Here is a 19,149-nt window from a genome sequence, read left to right as displayed (position 1 = left end):
AAGATGTATATGTGGTCAAATAAGGAGGTTTAATTTGTATTGGCACATTTTCATTGTTGCCACCACATCAATGAAAGATAGAGTTGTACTTTTTTTTCCTTAAAGATCTATCATCTAGCAAACAAAACAAGTAAGTTCATTAGAAATATTTATTATTTATATAATTTAAGATTTATAAACACAATCAAATTACACAAAAAATTAATACTTTTTTGTTGTACGATGATATTTTTAATGAATCCGTGACTAATTGCTAAGGAAATAATTCCGAAACAAATAGATTTACTGCCAAATACCTGCAATTGAAAAAATCATTAAGACTTTCTCTTGATGAACCGAATCAAAAGATATAATCAAGTTAATTCATTCAATACCATCCAAATCAAATACTTGTAAATCTATTTAAGTAAGATTCAAAGAAATATTACAAACAATTAAAACCAAAAAATTATTTCAAATAATTATGACCGTGCAATTAATCAAATCTAATTATTACAAAAAATTAATTAATTAACAACTATTGCAAATAATTTGAGACCTATGTAATTAATAAACTCGAATTAATTACCATTTGCATTCAATTAATTATAAAGAATGGTTATTACAAACAATTAATTAAGAATTATTGCAAACAATTTATGACTTATGCACTCCAATTAATAAACAATTATTAATTGATAATTTAAGATTTATGTTAGAGAAATATCCTATTAGTAGATTTAGATGACTTCTATGAGGGCATTTTGATGTTCTTTTGCATTTAATAAAATGACATTATTTTCATTCATTTGTCTTTATATAATATTTGAACAAGTTCTTGGGTTTCTTGTCAAACATTCACTCTTAACTTGTTAAGAATAAGTGGACGAGATTTTTAGTATAAGAATTCTTCAAGTGTTCCTAGTCCTTTGATTTCTTAAATGGGAACTTTAGTTAATCAAGTATGGACTAACACATCAGTTTACTACCTTAATTAGTATGAAATACTAATAATTAAGGATGGTGAGTCATATGTCATAAAGCATAAGATGCGAATAGTAAAGATATGAGTGATTGTTAGTAGAATATTTACTGAATGTGACATTAATGAGGGTTAATTACACTAATAATCACTCAACTTTGCATTCTATTATTATTTGATCACTGAATTTTGAAATATTACCTATTAGTCACTAATATTTCAAAACTGTTACTGCTTAGTCACTGAACTTTAAAATATTACCTATTAGTCACTAATATTTCAAAATCGTTTCTTACCTGTCATTCGTTAATCACTGAACTTTAAGTTCACAAGTAACGGATGAGAAATAGTTTTGAAATATCAATAACTAGTAGGTAACATTTTAAAGTTCAGTGACTAAGTAGTAACAGTTTTGAAATATTAGTGACTAACTTATAACATTTCAAAGTTCAGTAACCAAACAATAACATAAGTTGAGTGATTATTGGTGTAATTAACCTCATTAATGACAAATCACATAGATAAGAGCATTGATGTTTTGTCATTAGCTGCGATTGTATAAATAATCCTCTAACTTTAAGTAACATAGTTGTCTTATATAGATATTGTTGCGGAAGAACACTTACCAAAACAGAGGGTTAGAACAAAATATATGAAAAACTCGAAACAATCAAGATCACAAAAGAGTAAACAAAGAGAACTCCTTGTAAAATATCTTTTCAAGGCTCAGATCTGGATCTGTCCAGTGTGTACCACCCAGGTAACTCCAAAAATAGGGACACCAAGCCTCACAGAAGCACATAAGAACCAAGCCACGAAAACCCCCAAATCAGACCCTAGAACCCTTTCGACCAGAACACAAGATCTCTTCCCAGAACCACACAAGTTACGCTCATAGCAAGATCCCCCAAGGAACAAGAGCAATCACTCAGATATGGGACGAAGAGCAATGATCGAAAGCTTACCTTCAAGAGAGACCATCAGGATGGATTAATAGAGGACATCTGAGGGTCATCCAAGCTATTCACAAGGAAAGACGTGAACATCAGCAAGGAAAGAAGGATCAGATTAAGAGAGAAAGGGGAACACATCGAATTGTCCATATAAAGAAAGCAATCAGGTGAGCAAAGAGAGAAAGAGAGAATCGGCTGTCAAAAAAAGGCAACAAGATAGTAGTAAGGGCCTTTTATATGATGGGGCTAGGGCACGGATGGGGAGCAATTTGGCTTGGGCTTGGGCTTGGGCTTCTTTAAGCCTTGAGCAAATGGGCTCAGCCCATTTCTCCTCCAAAGACTTAATTAAGGGCTTATGGCCCGACTTCTTTAATGGGCTGCCAATGGGTGGAATTTTGGACTATACTTCAATCCCGAGCCGAAGCCTATGAAGATAAACCCGAATCTTCTTCATAACCTTGGGCCTCATTAGAAAACAAAAAATAACAAATCTCCACCTGATTCCCAATGAGGCCAGCAAACATAAACATAAAAACAGCAAGCATATGCAACAGAATGCAAATGATGCAACAAATGCATAAGCAATTATCAAGTAACCTTACCAATGTTAAGAAGATTTAGGCAGCTTTTAAATTTAGCCACAGGCAAAATTTTAGTTCCCATATTAGCAGGATTATATTCAGAAAGCACTTTTTCCAGTCTAATAATGTTTTGAGATACAATATCATGAATGAAATGCAGTCTCACATCTATATGTTTAGTGCGTTCGTGAAAAACAAGATTTTTACATAAGTGAATTGCAGATTGACTATTAGAGAAAACAGTCACATTTTCATTAAGAACACATAGTTCGTTTAGCTGTCCCTTAAACCACGGGGCTTCATTAATAGCCTCTGTAGTAGCAATGTATTCAGACTCGGTGGTAGAGAGGGCAACAATATGTTGAAGTTGAGACTTCCAACTAATGCATGATTCACATAAAGTAAATACATAGGATGATGTGGACTTCCTATTATCTCTATCACCAGCATAGTCTGAATCAGTAAACCCTTTTAATCTTACATTATTAGACTTATGCTTATATATTAATCCTACATTGTAGGTTCCCCTTAAATACTTCAATAACCATTTCACTGCTTCCCAATGATAGGGACTTGGGTTTGTCATAAATCTACTAAGAGTACTAACAACATAGGCTAGGTCTGGCCTAGTGCATACCATAAGATACATGACAGAACCTATTGCATTTGAGTAAGGAATTCTATTCATATATTCCTTTTCTTCCTCATTATTAGGAGATTTATCTTTAGATAATATGAAATGATTTCCTAAAGGTAAAGATACTGATTTACTATCATGCATGCCAAATCTTTTTAGGATTTTTAACACATATGCTGTTTGATGCAGAAATAACATAGAATTTGACCTATCTCTTTCAATTTCCATACCTAGGATCCTCTTAGCCATTCCTAGGTCTTTCATGTCAAATTCTCCACCTAATGCAGATTTTATGCTATTTATCTTTTTAACATCGGGACCAATAAGAAGCATATCATCAACATAAAGTAAAAGAAACACACAGTCATTTTTATTTTTATGCTGAAAATACAAGCAATGATCAAACTCGCTTCTTTTAAAACCAATTGATTTAACAAAGGAGTCAAAACGTTTATACCACTATCTTGGGGACTATTTTAAACCATATAAGTATTTTTTTAAGAAACACACAAAGTCTGGTTTTCTTTTGTCTTCAAAACCTTTGGGTTGATATATAAAGATTTTTTCTTCTAAATCACCATGCAAGAAAGCAGTTTTTACATCTAGTTGTTCAAGTTCCCAGTCAAAATATGCAATTAATGCAAGCATGACACGAATGGTAGTGTACTTAACAACCAGAGAAAAAATCTCATTATAATCTATCCCTTCCTTTTGTGTGAATCCCTTTGCTACTAACCTAGCCTTAAACCTTATTGGTTCTCTATCAGTTGTACCCTCCTTAACCTTATAAATCCACTTGCAACCTACAATGGACTTATCCTTAGGTCTAGGGACTAATTCCCAAGTTTGGTTCTTGTTGAGGGAACTCATCTCCTCTTTCATTGCTTCTATCCATTCTTTTGAATATTTACTTCTTATGGCTTCCTCATATGTGTTAGGCTCATTTTCAATTAAGTCTTGATAGCTAGCATAGGCTAATTCAAAATCTGATGCTAACCTTTGAGGTAACCTATGAGACCTTTTTTCCCTATCCCTAGCTAGTTGATAATCAAAAACTGATGACTAGTCATTAGGGAAATATTCTACTGTTTCTCTATCCTCATCTATTTCAGGTTGATTTTGACTCTCCACTTCACTAGAGGTTGAGGGAGTGTTCTCCACCTCATCTGAGTTTATAGGAGCTTGGGTGCTTGAGTTTTTCAACTCTTTTTGAGGACTCTTATCCTCACTAATTTTGTCACCACTAGGCTTAGTACAAGGCATTTCAGATTCATTAAATGTGACATCTTTACTAACAATTATCCTTATTCCCTTTTGGTTTCTATCCCAAAGCCTATACCCTTTTACTCTCTCAGGATATCCTAAGAAAACACATTTCCTAGCTCTAGGCTCTAATTTTTCCTCATTTTGATGAGTGAAGGAAGCACAACCGAAGGTTCTAAGAATTGAATAATTGGCACATTTTCCATGCCATTTTTCATAAGGAGTCTCACCATTTAAAGCAGCTGAAGGAGTTAGATTAACTAGGTAACATGCAGTCATAACTGCTTCTCCCCATAATGACTTAGGTATATTTGAACTAATCATCATACACCTAACCTTGTCTAAAAAGGTCCTATTCATCCTCTCAGCTACTCCATTCTATTGAGGAGTGTAGGGGACTGTTCTATGCCTAGTAACTCCATATTCCTTGCACAAATTATCAAAATCTGAATTGCAAAATTCTAAACCATTGTCAGTCCTAAGGTATTTTATCTTCTTGTTAGTTTGATTTTCTATTTGAGTTTTCTAGTTTTTAAAATTTTTAAAAGTTTTAGATTTATCTTTTAAGAGAATAACCCAAACTCTCATAGAGTAATCATCAATTATAGACAGAAAATACCTATTACCACCTGATGTGGGATTTGATGTTGGCCCCCAAAGATCTGAATGAATGTATTCTAAAGCTCTAGAGGCTCTATGGACATTAGAAGAGAAAGACAACCTATGATGTTTTCCAAGGACACAATGATCACAGAAAGGGATATCAGACATAAAGTCTTTACCAAATGCATCTTTATCACTTAGCAGTTTAAGCCCTTTGACACTCACATCTGCTAACTTATTATGCTATTTGATAGTGGCATCAGGATTGATTGATGCAATATGGGATCCTTAATTATTAATTACCTCAGCATTTAATACATAAAGCCCATTTCTTCTTACCCCCTTACAGACTACCATTGCTCATTTAAACATTTTTAACACTCCATTTTCAATTTTTCCAGTAAGACCACTCTTTTCTTATTCTCCCACTGAAATTAAATTCCTAGCCATTTCGGGTATATACCTAACATCTTTTAATTTTGAGACATAACCAGTGTCTAACTTAATAGAGATGTCTCCTACCCCAATGATTTTATATGCTAGGTTACTGCACACTATGGCATGCCCACCTTCAGATTCATGCAGATTTTCAAACCAATGTTTTTGTGATGTAACATGAAATGATGCACCTGAATCTAAGATCCATTCATACATGTTTGACCTAGCTGCAACATTTATTTTAGTGGAATCAGAATCTAAGAGCATGTATACTTCACTAGGATCATATGAGGTTACTACATTAGTTTCTTCTGATCCTTACCCTTTTCTTTATTTTTATTTTTCTCTACATAACAATCTTTAATAAAATGCCCAGTTTTACCACACCCATAGCATTTTTTACCCTTCCCTCAGTTTTTGGATTTGGACCTACTTCTACCATTTTTCTTACCACCTCCCTCTTGATTCTTAGATTGGGACCTACCTCTCATCATCTGGACCTCACTATGTCTTTTTCTCATGTTTAAGTTCCATTTCTTTACCTTTTAAATAATCTATGATAATTTCTGGTGTTAAGGTATCCCTACCATACTTAATGGCATTTTTAACCTCTTTATAGATATCAGGAATAACATTTAATAAAATTACATCCTTATATTCTTCAGATACTGTTTCACCACAATTAGTGATATCTTGAACTAATTTGGTGAAGACATCTAAGTTGTCATCTAGATCCTTAGAGGAGTCAATCTTAAAATTGAAAAAATTCTCTAACAAATAAAGTTTATTTGGTGTGGACTTTTTCACATATAATTTTTTCAGTTTTTCTCATAACTCTTTAGTTGTGTCAAGTTTTCCTACTTTTCTTAACACTGAATCAGAGAGATGTAAGATTATTGAAGTGTATGCCAATTCATCAGCTTCTAGTTTTTGTTCTTCTTTTGTACCTTCAGGGCATTTACCATCTATGGCCTTAGATACTTTCTATTGTACTAAAATTCCCTCCATTTTTTGTTGCCAAATAGAAAAATCCCCCTTCCCATTGAAAACCCCTAATTCGAAGTGTGTGGTCTATTCACTAAGTATATGAATTTCACACAGAATATGCAGCCTAATTAAATTGATGCAAAACACACAGTTTTAAAGATTTAACTCAGGCAGTAGATTCACAGAGGATAATAAACAGAACCGGAATAGGACTAAACAGGGATAGAGAAAACTGATTTACAAAGTAAACAGTATTCTAAAACTGTTTTGCACACAACCAAATAACTGATAACACACACAGTAGATTATCAGGATGCACTCAACAAGGTATATATCAGCACACAAAAAAAAATTAGAGAACAGAAAACTGCACGACAAACAACTCAAACAAGCTGATACAAAATTTACTGAGCTAGATCTCAAGGATGAGATCTAGAATGAAATCGGGTTGGGTCTCGCGGACCTGCCAACCTCCACGGGCTAAAGTCTGCTAACTACACATGCCGTCACTGGCCAGAGAGTAGACTGGCATGCGCCGATCAGAGCGAAGCTATTCGGACGAACGATCATGGATCTGGGGTTGGTTTACCCCGAATCACTCATTGCACAAAGCAATAGGAGTTAAACGATTCGAGTTCCAACGTAAACCCAAGAACCACTTACCGTAAAGATCAATCGAGAAAACCAGAGGGGTTTTTCGATTAGGTTTTGATTTCACACAACCCAGGAGCCACACGAGGCTCTGATACCATTTGTTGCGGAAGAACACTTACCAAAACAGAGGGTTAGAACAAAATATATGCAAAACCTAAAAGAATATCGAAACAATTAAGATCACAAAAGAGTAAACAAAGAGAACTCCCTGTAAAATATCTTTTCAAGGCTCAGATCTAGATTTGTCCAGTGTGTACCACCCAGGTAACTCCAAAAATAGGGACACCAAGCCTCACACAAGTACACAAGAACCAAGCCACGAAAACCCCCAAATCAGACCCCAGAACCCTTTCGACCAGAACACAAGATCTCTTCCCAGAACCACACAGGTTACACTCACAGCAAGATCCCCCAAGGAACAAGAGCAATCACTCAGATATGGGATGAAGAGCAATGACCGAAAGCTTACCTTCAAGAGAGACCATCAGGATGAATTAATAGAGGACATCCGAGGGTCGTCCAAGCTATTCACAAGGAAAGACGTGAACATCAGCAAGGAAAGAAGGATCAGATTGAGAGAGAAAGGGGAACCCATCGGATCGGCCATACAAAGAAAGTAATTGAGTGAGCAAAGAGAGAGAGAGAATTGACCGTCAAAATAAGGGCAACAAGATAACAATAAGGGTCTTTTATATGACGGGGCTAGGGCACGACTGGGGAGCAATTTGGCTTGGGCTTGGGCTTCTTTAAGCCTTGAGCAAATGGGCTCAACCCATTTCTCCTCCAAAGACTTAATTAAGGGCTTATGGCCCGACTTCTTTAATGGGCTACCAATGGGTGGAATTTTGGACTATACTTCAATCCCGGGCCGAAGCCTATGAAGATAAACCCGAATCTTCATCATAGCCTTGGGACTCATTGGGAAACAAAAAATAACATATATATTGGTGTCGGGCATTTGTTGATGATGCGAACTCATCCTATTTTGAGATAAGAATGTTCATTTGGTGGTCTTCTTCGACTAATATATGAAGGCATGTGTTTGGTTGATAGGATCTATTACCTTTGACAGGAGGCATTCGTCTTATGAGATCTTATGTTGGATTGTGATTGGCGAAGTCCTTGGCCAAGACATGAATGATTGAAAAAGAGCTTTTGATGTGTTATCTCAAATCACACACCAAATAGGATCTATGGCATAGAATTGAGTTAGTGAGGTTGCCATGCCTAAATTTGTGTAGATCATCCATTAACTCTTAATATCTTTAAAGAATATAATACAATATCATCTTAACTTATTTTGTTGCTTCACTTTAGGATTTGTGACTTTCTAACTTCACTATCAAATAGCAATTAGGAAAATGTCAAACTCCTTTGGCATCAATCGAATTCTTTTGATCTGTTTCAATAAGCTCTCTTCTTGAGTGATGTGTAGCAATATATCAAGACAATATAAATAATAATGAAATCAATTTCAAGTGAACTTACTTCATTGACGATTACCATGTCGGTACAATTATTGAGTGATTAAGAGAATTGTCAATACTTTATATTTTGCAAATTATGGAGATTAATTTGGAGTTAGTGGATCTCCACTAACTCCAACTCCAACTATCATATGTTGTTCTCTTCGTATAGTTTACTGGGTTTTTTTTTATTCTTCCACTAAATGGAGAAATGGGTATCATCATGCTAGCCTTACCTATGAATAGAAGAAGAACATGAGAAACAAGGGTTGCTTGGTATTGGCTTTTCTTCTTGCTATTGGTCATGTGTTGAGCTTCTTCTTCCTAAAGAACAGATTCAAGCTTGTCATCCTCTTGGTGGATTTTAGCTAGCACAAGGAAGAGACAAAGGGTTTTGTTGCCAGCTTGGTATGGAGAATCTTGGGCCTCCACATTTGAGGAAGAGTTTGTCCAAGAAGTGAGGAAATTGACTTAAAGACCATAATCTCCTAGAGGTAACTTGTATCTTATTTTGAATTTTGATTCAAACGGCTGCATATATATTGCATCAATTACTAAGCATGTGGGTTTTGTGTTGAATCCGCACTGCGTATGAATTGTTTTTTGAAAGTTGTAAAAACTACACAAAACCTGTACGTGAAACCAACAATTTATGCAATAAATCAATAATTATCAATTTATTAATTATAATTATTAATAAGCACACAGACAAATAAACGCACAACACAAAAAATAAACATTAATCACACAACATATAAATAAACCCTAAACAAATTAACCAAATAAAAAGTAAAATAGATAGGTGTGAGCAACACAAGCAACCAACAAGACGAGGCTATTATGGCCTAAGACCAGGCCAAAGTGGCAACGTCATGCAAGGGCAATAGCAGAAACCCGCGATGGCCCACGACGTTGCAACAACTTGTCAGGCAAGGGGAGATGGTGGCAATGACGAGTAGGTAGGTAGGTAGGCAAGGGGAGACAATTAAGCAATGGCGACGATATGCACGGGCAGGAAACAAGCAGCGGCGGTTCTCGTTTAACTGGCAATAGATGCCAACGACAACAAAAGAGTAGATGAAGAGGAAAATGATGGTAGGCAGTCACTGGTTGGTTGGTGACTCGGTGATCAAGATGAAGGTGGATGAGAGAGATTGAAACAAAAAGGGAGGGGGATTTATGATTTCTTCTTTGAAAAAGGCAAACAGTGAAACTAACACTAATAAAAGAAAGAGGAATTGAGTAGAGGATGGAAATTGGGAATTTTTATATATTAATAATTTATTATATATATCATTAATAAATAATAATATTATATCAACTTCAAATGCCGTTTTTGGTCCCAGCCAATTGGACCTAAACCAATTGAAACTTATAAGTGGACCAAGGATTAGATCTAGATCCAATTAATTCTTGTTCGAACTAGTTTTTCGGTTTGAGCTAGAATCTAAACACCCTTGTAAAAGATGAAAAATAAAATAAAAAAAGAATATTATTGGATTGGATGAGTTAACAGGAGAAACTTTATGAGGAAGACCAGTGTTGGATAACTCCTCAAATTCTTTTTTACTTGTGATTGAGTCTCTTAGATACAAGGAATGTAAAGACTTAATTCCACTAGGATTGTGAGCCTTAACCTATAAATAGGTAACTCCTTGTTTACGTGTTGATAGACTATACCAGTAATATATGAGATGATATAACCAAATTATTGTGATTGTATTCTTAAGTGAGAGCCCCTTAACCAGATAAACAAAGTCCATCGGGTGTGCAAGTAGTTATTTGGGTTAGAGAGGACTCTGTTAAGCAATTGTTATGTACAAGAAAGAAAACTAGTTGTGACCACTAGGAGGAGCCCCCCACCACAGCTGCTTTGGAAGAAGCGTTGACTACTACGTCGAGGTGACCAACATGCCACTTGTCATGGACCCATCATTGTCTTTGTCAAGGTTTGAGATTTATAGTCATCGACTGTAGTTGTTAATTACCAAGGAAAAGACAAATGTGCCGCCACTATTAATTATTCCATTGCATTCGCTCACTACCAAAAGAGAGCAGCTGTCGATGTTGCAGGTTTGTAGAAAACCACCTACTGAAGCACACTTGTGCATATCCCATTGTTTGAAGGAGAACAATCGAGCTATTACCAAGAAGCTTTTTCACTGCCAATGTGTTGCTACAAGTTCGCTTTTGAGCAATAATTTTTTACTACTTTGGGCATTAAGAAGTGGCTTTTGCATGGTTAACCCTATCTCAGGCCCTTGACGTTGGACCTTGACTCGTAACCCTTGTTGCTCCTCCCTAGCCTTTTGTTCAATTTTCAAATCTATCCCTAGTTCAAGTACATAACTAGTCAACCTCTTAAAACTGTTGGCACCTCCTATCCCTCCATAAGGAGCCCCTCGATTGATTTCACTAATGTAACACACTGATCCTCTAATGCCATTTATGATTGTTTTGGCCATAATCAAGGACGTCATGGACGCTAGCTTCATTTAGAAGTTATGATAATGGAATCCAAGGATCTTTGTTACATGGCCCAAAGCTTAAGGCACATCCCAACCGCCACTATTTTCAATCCTAGGAGCTTAAACACAATATCATAGGTCTGATTGAATCAACATGTATATTCCTCTGTCACTGGGTCAACCCGATCAATTCCGGGTTAACCCGTTTATTATCATTTATAAATTAATTTGCGTTTTTGCCATGAGATATCAGTATCTATAACTCCTTGGAAATATAGACACATTGGAGATCTAAGAAACTCTTTGATCATCTCAACACATTAACTCCAACAGTAACAAAAAAGCATGAACATTAACAATTTTTATTCACTGATTTATTCCACTGCTAAAGCAAGCAAACGACAGTTTTGCTACAACTTTATTACTACAATAAGGAACAAAAGGCAGCCATGAAAATCTAACAAAACCTATAGGTGAAGCCCACTAACACATATGGTAATATTGCTTATATACTGCTGCTGGCTATGTTATTTCCTCCTCTTATTCTTGACTTCCCAGGGAGTGCAGCCTCTTCAAATACAAGGAAGCTGAAACTTCAGGTTGATTATATATAACTTACTGCGCCCGATCGAGAACAATCAAAACCAAAGAATAACAAATGCACATCCAATGAGTTCAAACATCCTCAAGAATTCATGGCTAGTGACGAGTGCTGTACCTGAGATTTTAGGGTTCTGAGTCAAAATGTAAAACTTGGGATTCGAATCATAGCATACTTTCAAATTTTATTTTTTATAATAAAATAAAAAAAATATTCATACCATATCAGGATAAAATCGAAAATTTTCTAACTAGTCAATTAAAAACTATTCTCCTTACAGTTTTGGAGACAAAAATATCAATCAAATTTAATTTTTAAACTTAAGCAATAATAACATTAAACTTAATTTTTAAATTAGAATCCAACAAATCAATAAAAATTCACAAATGAATTAGTGATTAATAATTGAGTTTAGAATTGTAGCATTCTAAAGTACACCAGAATAAATATTTGAAATACTATTTTAAAAATAGAATATTTGAAATACTTACATATGTTTGGCCCAATAATAGAAATTATGACACGAGAATATATAACAATAAAACATAAATTCTTTATGCTTTACATCTTGCTCTACACTACATGTTCCTAAAGTTCTTTAATTTTTTTCATCAATGATCTCAACAGGAAATTTAATCTCAATACCTACCTATTGTGGGTGAATAATTTTTTTTTCTTTTGTCAAATCAATGAATGCATAAAATCCTAATTACCCATAATCCATTACCAGAGTTTTTAATTCACTAAGATATATATATATATATATACATATTCTATAAAAAATAACAAAAATATAAATAGCTCAAAAAGGAAATTTCACTGGCAGACCCCACTGCCGGCCACCGTGGCCAGTGGTTTCCGGCGATTAGAGACAACCACCCGACACCTTTATCTCCATCGACCAACATATCAAAAAACCAACAAAATCCAATGGCCGAATCTCTATAGATCTAAGATTAAACTTTCGGCCTACCCCAAATCGTGTGTATATACGTTTATGAAAGAAGGAAGGAGAGTTTGCAAGAGAGAATGCGGCGTTCTGCAGATTTTTTTTTTTTTTTTTTTTTGGGGGGGGGGGGAGGGGTGGGGGTGAGATTTATATGGGACAAAATAGTCATTTTGACACAGGGACAAAATAGTAGTAAAATGTTTTTCAAATTTATGGCCCCTAAATTGACATAATTATTGGCCCTGAGACAATCGGCTCTTTGATTTGTCTATAAGTCCGGGCTTGCCAGTGACTCCTAGCAAGGCCGAAGACTGCATTCGAAATATAGTACATGAAATAATAAGTTCTTCTCAATATCATAATTAAGCATGTACATATATCTTCATTTATTTGAGTTTCTCACATTGCTATCGAGCCCTGAAGTTTCCTCAAGCCGATGAATGAATTCCCAAATTGACATCATTTGATTGATCTGTGAGAAAAAATTCGAGAGAAGTATAAATATAAGAACATGCAAGAATTGATATTGCCATAATGATATGACTATAGTTTTGTCACAAGGGCTTACTTGTTGGGGATTGAGTAACAAAAAAAGAAGCCCCAATAGCAATGTAGCACAGCAGAAGAACCAATCCTTTCATGTAATGAGAAGTCCCATCCTATAGGTATTTACAGTTTGGTATATGTTAGTTCAATGATGAATGATATATATAGCTGCAACAAAAATAGTTTAAGTGATGATCTTAGTTAATTACCTGCAAAGTGAAAGCTGTGACTATAATTGAGAGAGCGAGCGAGCCGGTCTCAGTGAGATTGAAATCAAGATCCATCTTCACACCGATGATCCAAGCGAAGACCACGTTCAGTGGAACCTGAGAAAAACGTAAAATTAAAACCATCAGAACCATCTTTTTTTTTTTTTATTTATTTAGTAAAGCTTCCATTTTAGGATAGCTTGGATGCTTACCACAAACAATGCAATTTGAGTTGCAGATCCTAAAGCTACTCCCAAGGATATATCCTGCATTAAGTACCCACAAAAATGAAAAATCTGTACTCTCAGAATCAAACTCAAACTATTGAGGAGAAATGGAAAAGGAAATGAAGAGTTCACTGACCAACTTGTTTTTGAAAGCAAATGTGATCGCTCCAGCGTGTTCAGCTGCATTTCCAACGATTGGTAGCAATATTATGCTGATGAAGCTGACAGATAAACCCCATGATTCTGATGCATCCTGTTAATTACCCAAGGTGTATTTGGTTAATTAATGTCAATTAATTGAGAAATCTTACAAAAGAATCAATGAAAGTGATCATTTTGAATTTGATGATTTCATTTGGACTAATGTTATATTAATTACCTCAATTGTTCCCACAACGTACTCAGATAGTAAAGCAATGACCAAAGTCATGCCAATTAGCCAGGCAAATCCACTCCAAAATCCAATCACTGGTTCTTCTTCTGAGATCACAGTATCACTCTCTTCATCTTCTTCCTGGTCATATTATGCACAATAATAGTGATTAAATTAGTATTTCTCAATCATACAAAATTGCATATATGTAGCCTTACTGTTACTGCAGGTTCAAGGGCAATTCACCTCCTGTGCTTCAAACAATTGTCGGTGTGTCCACAGTTGGAATACAAGATAGGCCAAATAAGCGACAAGCATGACAACACTGCACACTCGCGACAAAAGAAGCGTCACTTCTGCAGTCGCGCTGTCATATTTTCCAGCATACCGGAACATTATGGGCAGCATGTGGCACAACAATGCCAGCATCAAGAGGAGCGAGTTCACATCGGCTTGTTTCTGTTGTTAAATCAAAACATACATGCAGATCAGTGAATTAATCTCCATGGAACTGATCATCATGCACAAATTAATTAATCCGGTTAGAAATGGTGAAAGATATTTTTTGTCTTACTCTTTCAAATTTTTGTTCCCTAGTGAGGTTGGCAAGGCCACCACAGAAGAGTGAGGTACCAAGAACGAGGAGAAGGTTAGAGATGATGGAGCCCAAGAGAGAGTACTTCACCACATCTACTTTGTGTTGGATGAGAGCAAGCAGTGCTATTATAAGCTCTGTGGCATTTCCACATGTTGCATTCAGCAGCCCTCCCACTGTGTGTCACCAAATTAATGAAGGTAAATTAATTACTAAATATTGTTCATTTTGCTGATATATTAAAATGTCACATAACTATGTTTTGACACTTATATGTGTGTGTGTGTGACTCAAGACTTATATGTGATTTGAGTGACGAAAAAACTTACACTAATTATGTTAATATAATTATTAGCGATGAGTTTGTCTGTCACTAATAGTACTATTTGTGACAAAAGAAAAATAAAATTGTCGAGAACTACTTTTACTGTTTTGTGAGGTCAGTTTTTAGCGACAGACGCGTCTCTTTGCTCCTGGTTTAGCCATTGATTTCGCCATATAGGTTGTGCCAACAAAGCCAGCCAAGCTCATCATAAAATTTGAATTAAGGTGTGTGTGTGTACAGCCAAGGTTGGGCAACTGGATTTTTAAAAAAAAAAATCTATCATATATAATAACTTGATTTTTTTTTATATTTTTTTTTTCTGAATGCCCATCTTGAATTTTTAAAAAATTCTAAATTTTGGGTATGTTGGTTGATGGGAATAAGGGTGTAGTGTGGTTGCCTCTGATTGCCAGAAACCACCAGTCACGGTGCCTGGTGGTGACTGCCAGTGTGTTTACGCATATTGGGTTTGGCTAAAAATTTAAAGTTAGATCTACGAAATTTGACTGTTAGATTTTACTAATTTTTTGGTATGTTTGTCGATGGGAATAAGGGTATCCGGTGATTAACTCTGATCGTCAAAAATCACTAGCCACGGTGGCTGGTGGCGACTATTAGTGCATTTTTTAGTATTGACCGAAAATTAAAAATAAGATATATGAAAATCTAACCCACTTTTCTTTTGTGTATGTTAACCTCCCTTGATCGTTTCTTTAACTGTGTTTTAACTGAAGAGATTAATTTTTTCATTTTATGTTATAAATTTATCAATTACATATTTGAAACTATGGCAAAAAAATATATTTTCTGTTATAAACCTTGTCAAAATTCGACTACGCAATTGAATTGGAGATGAATGATTGAACGACAGTCTGTCATAAAACTTATCAAAACTTGGTTATACAATTAAATTAGAGATTAATGATTAAATAATAATTTAATTGTGTATATTAAAAAAAATATTTAATAAAATTAATAATATTATTATTATCTGACGACATTAAAATATAAAAATTTGTCAATGGTATAATTTATTGATATATTTTTTTAATATTATATTATTTTAACGTTTTTTATTATTTAATTTTTGGCTCCGACGGTCGTTATCGGACCACATAGACGTGGCATCTTTATATATGTTGTTCTTTGTCAGTTTCATCATCACTACTGCCTCCTGTAACCTTCTATAGATGAGTGGGGCCTGACAGTGCAGATCATAGAATATATATATATATATCATTAATTAATTAACAATATATTATTCATGATTTGAATTGTGGAGAAGTTAATTAACCTGTTGGACCGGTGTAGAAGGCAATCTGCCTGCAAAACATGATGACACAAGAAATGAATAATAAAACTGTATCAGTTGCATAACAGAAACAGTAAGTAGTGAAGATTAAGGGAGAGTGTAAGGCTTGATTTAGATCCTTACTCTGTCAAAAAGCTGACACGTTCAGCAAGAGGCGTCATTCCCAGTAAGCTCAAAGCAAAAATCCCTGGCTGTCTCCAGAATAACACATAAAAATAATGTTAACTACTGTAAAAGAATCAGTGATAACAGTTGTTTAAGAGATTGTTCCTCAGACCAACGTATATTTTAACTACTAATCTATGGCGTAAATGTATATATGTATGTATGTATGTATTCTTTATAATTAACTTTGATTTATTCTCCTTTATTCCCTTGAACTGACGTGTCGTAATGGAAATGGAGAATGTATAGAGAGAGAGAGAGAGAGAGAGAGGGAGAATTCTATAATATTTGTTAAGTTTTTCTAAGAAAGAACAGAGAGAGAAAGGGAGAATTCTATAATATTTGTTAAGTCTTTCTAAGAAAGGATGGAGCTTGATTAAGAACAAGTAGTACTTGTTTTACACAACGGAAGTTTTGACTAATTAATTATATACAAAACTAATTAAACCCGCTTCAGACCTGATAAGATTCTGTCGAAAAGGCGACGCTTTCAATGGAATATGCCACTACTGGTGAAAACACGACAATTACTTAGCTGCCAGAAAGAGTATGCAGTTGGTGGTGAAATTAATTAATTAATTAAAATAACTGTTCCATTGATTAGTTGAAAGCAAAGCCCAAAAGAGAATTGAGAGAAATACGCACTCTTCCAAAGCCGTAGCAGTGGGCTAGAATGGCAAAGGGGATGGCCGGAAAGAGAACGGAGAGCTTAGTTCCAAGAATAACCTCCTGAGAGTTAGCCAGCAGCCTTCTGAGGATGCCGCAAGGGACCTTGGAGACCAGGGACAGATCAGATTTCTTACGCAGCGACGACGGCGACATGTTATGTGTCGTCCGGCCGCCATGCTTCGTAATCTCCTTGCTCATCCCTCTGATGTTGCCATTCTCCAGCAGCTGCCATTGCTCAGCAGTTGAAGCCATTTTCTCAAGTTATATATATATATATATCAAAGTTTGTTCAAATTATAATCAGTGATCGATGATATGCTCACGAAGGTGAGATTCAATGCTGGGATGGATGGAGATGCCTTATAGCTCTTTGTTGGTGTTTGGCCCGAACACACTTATAAATAGGACTCTAGGCTGTGCTTGCTTTGCATTGCATCAATTAGATATCAAATGCATCTTCCAGGAAGCTTCACATAGAGATATTTAAAAAAAATTGTTTATTCTGTTTTGGTTGCGTCATTTTCTTCTATTTTCTATTTACATTTTACTGTTGATTGTTTTGGCTTGTGGGTACTGGACTGGACTAGACTAGGTTACACTTAGAAGTAGTTCAACGGGTGGGTGATATCTCCTTGGTTGTTTGGTGGACTCCCAGATATCAGATAATTATTGAAGGTACACTACTATATATTGTGAAAGCCACACAGTACTTTTGAGCTCTTCATTCGTTCATTCATTGATGCTAAAACAAAGCAGAGACAGATCCCATCCAATGGCCGCATCCACTTTAAACTCACTTATACTTATCTTCTTCCTTCCCCCGCTTTGGATGTTTATGTTTTTAGTTTCTCCTCTTCTTTCTCATCAAATTTCTTTGACCCTTTCCCCTATATTTTTTGAAAATGAACACTTGATATATTTCACATTATTTTTTTCATTTTTAGTCCCTAACATATAATTGTTGGCTAGCTTGTTGGCCATGGAGACATCCCTTGAGCCAACTTGTTCTATTTAAATTAAAATTTGATGATTAACAAAAAAAACAATATTTTTATTAAATAAATTGTAATACTTAATTATTTTTAATTAATTTGTAAAATCAACACTTGATATATTTCACATTATTTTGTTCATTTTTAGTCCCTAACATGTTGTTGGCTTGTTGGCCATGAAGGAGACATCTCTTGAGCCAACTTGTTCTATTTAAATTAAAATTTGATGATTAACAAAAAAGAAAATATTTTTATTAAATAAATTGTAATACTTAATTATTTTTGATTAATTTATAAAATGAACACTTGATATATTTCACATTATTTTGTTCATTTTTAGTCCCTAACGTATTGTTGTCTTGTTGGCCATTGAAGGAGACATCTCTTGATCCAACTTGTTCTATTTAAATTAAAATTTGATGATTAACAAAAAAAAATATTTTTACTAAATAAATTGTAATACTTAATTATTTTTGATTAATTTATAAAATATTTTGACATAATATATGTATTACCAAAATGATATTTTTCATTAAAATTATTTTTTAATTATCTGGACCAAAGGTCGACTCTTGGCATCCAAAAGTCAACTCTTAATGCCACGACGGTTATATTTTTGACAATTACAAAAATTGTCAAATGAGTGCTAGCGAAATTTAACTTTTGCTATTGAAAGTCAACCCTTGAATATCAAACAAGTGTCGATTTTCGGTTTCTTGAAAGTCGACTCTCAGTATAATGATCAGAATTTTAACTGTTGGAATAGTGTTCAACAATAAATTCATGGGACTCGTTTTGAAGATCACCAATTGCACGAATTGCACATTCAAAGCTCCCACAAGATCACAAACAGTCTCAAGTAAAAATCTAAAGCAATCCGATACTCTCAAAACGACTTTGCACATTCACTGAAGAGTCACAAGGTAAAAGGAAAAAAACATTTCAAGCTTACTCCAAATTTCTCCATCAAAGGTCACAAATTTAGTTATCTAAATTTTGTTACCTTGTATATTTGTTATTAATTGTTTATTCATTTGTGTCCAAAAGTGGATGAATATTTGTAACTATTTAAACATTTGTTATGGATTATATTGGTTTCTTAGGACCATTAAAATCTAGGTGAATATAGTCTTCAAGGTAAGGTAGTGATAAAACCTTGGTATAGTGGTTATCTA

The 19,149-nt window shown here is 34.7% G+C and overlaps 1 protein-coding gene across 1 annotated transcript; it reads right to left on the bottom strand.

Moving 5' to 3' along the window:
• Window positions 1–12,913: 12,913 nt before the first annotated feature.
• On the bottom strand, window positions 12,914–17,319 carry LOC127789264 (vacuolar cation/proton exchanger 3-like). The gene is made up of 11 exons (XM_052318126.1): window positions 16,959–17,319; window positions 16,272–16,339; window positions 16,131–16,159; window positions 14,491–14,687; window positions 14,163–14,375; window positions 13,923–14,057; window positions 13,680–13,796; window positions 13,529–13,582; window positions 13,317–13,433; window positions 13,130–13,220; window positions 12,914–13,033 (listed from the first exon to the last, which is right to left on the bottom strand). The coding sequence occupies exons 1-11, from the start codon at window positions 17,232–17,234 to the stop codon at window positions 12,990–12,992; spliced, it is 1,341 nt and encodes a 446-aa protein (XP_052174086.1). The 5' UTR covers window positions 17,235–17,319; the 3' UTR covers window positions 12,914–12,989.
• Between the last annotated feature and the right edge of the window lie 1,830 nt (window positions 17,320–19,149).

Source organism: Diospyros lotus, chromosome 13 (genome assembly GCF_014633365.1).
Source record: "Diospyros lotus cultivar Yz01 chromosome 13, ASM1463336v1, whole genome shotgun sequence".
NCBI classification, from domain to species: Eukaryota; Viridiplantae; Streptophyta; class Magnoliopsida; order Ericales; family Ebenaceae; genus Diospyros; species Diospyros lotus.
The sequence above is the reverse complement of the archived record's forward strand: the minus strand, read 5'-3'. Positions and strand labels throughout refer to the sequence as shown.

What these genes read in the sequence shown, in the direction of transcription:
- LOC127789264 (XM_052318126.1), bottom strand. Translation starts at nt 17,234, where the DNA reads ATGGCTTCAACTGCTGAGCAATGGCAGCTGCTGGAGAATGGCAACATC. An exon ending in TTGCTTTCAAAAACAAGTTG is followed by an intron (nt 13,583 to 13,679) that starts GTCAGTGAACTC and finishes TACTTAATGCAG; the next exon opens with GATATATCCTTGGGAGTAGC. An exon ending in CTCAAATTGCATTGTTTGTG is followed by an intron (nt 13,434 to 13,528) that starts GTAAGCATCCAA and finishes CGTTTTTCTCAG; the next exon opens with GTTCCACTGAACGTGGTCTT.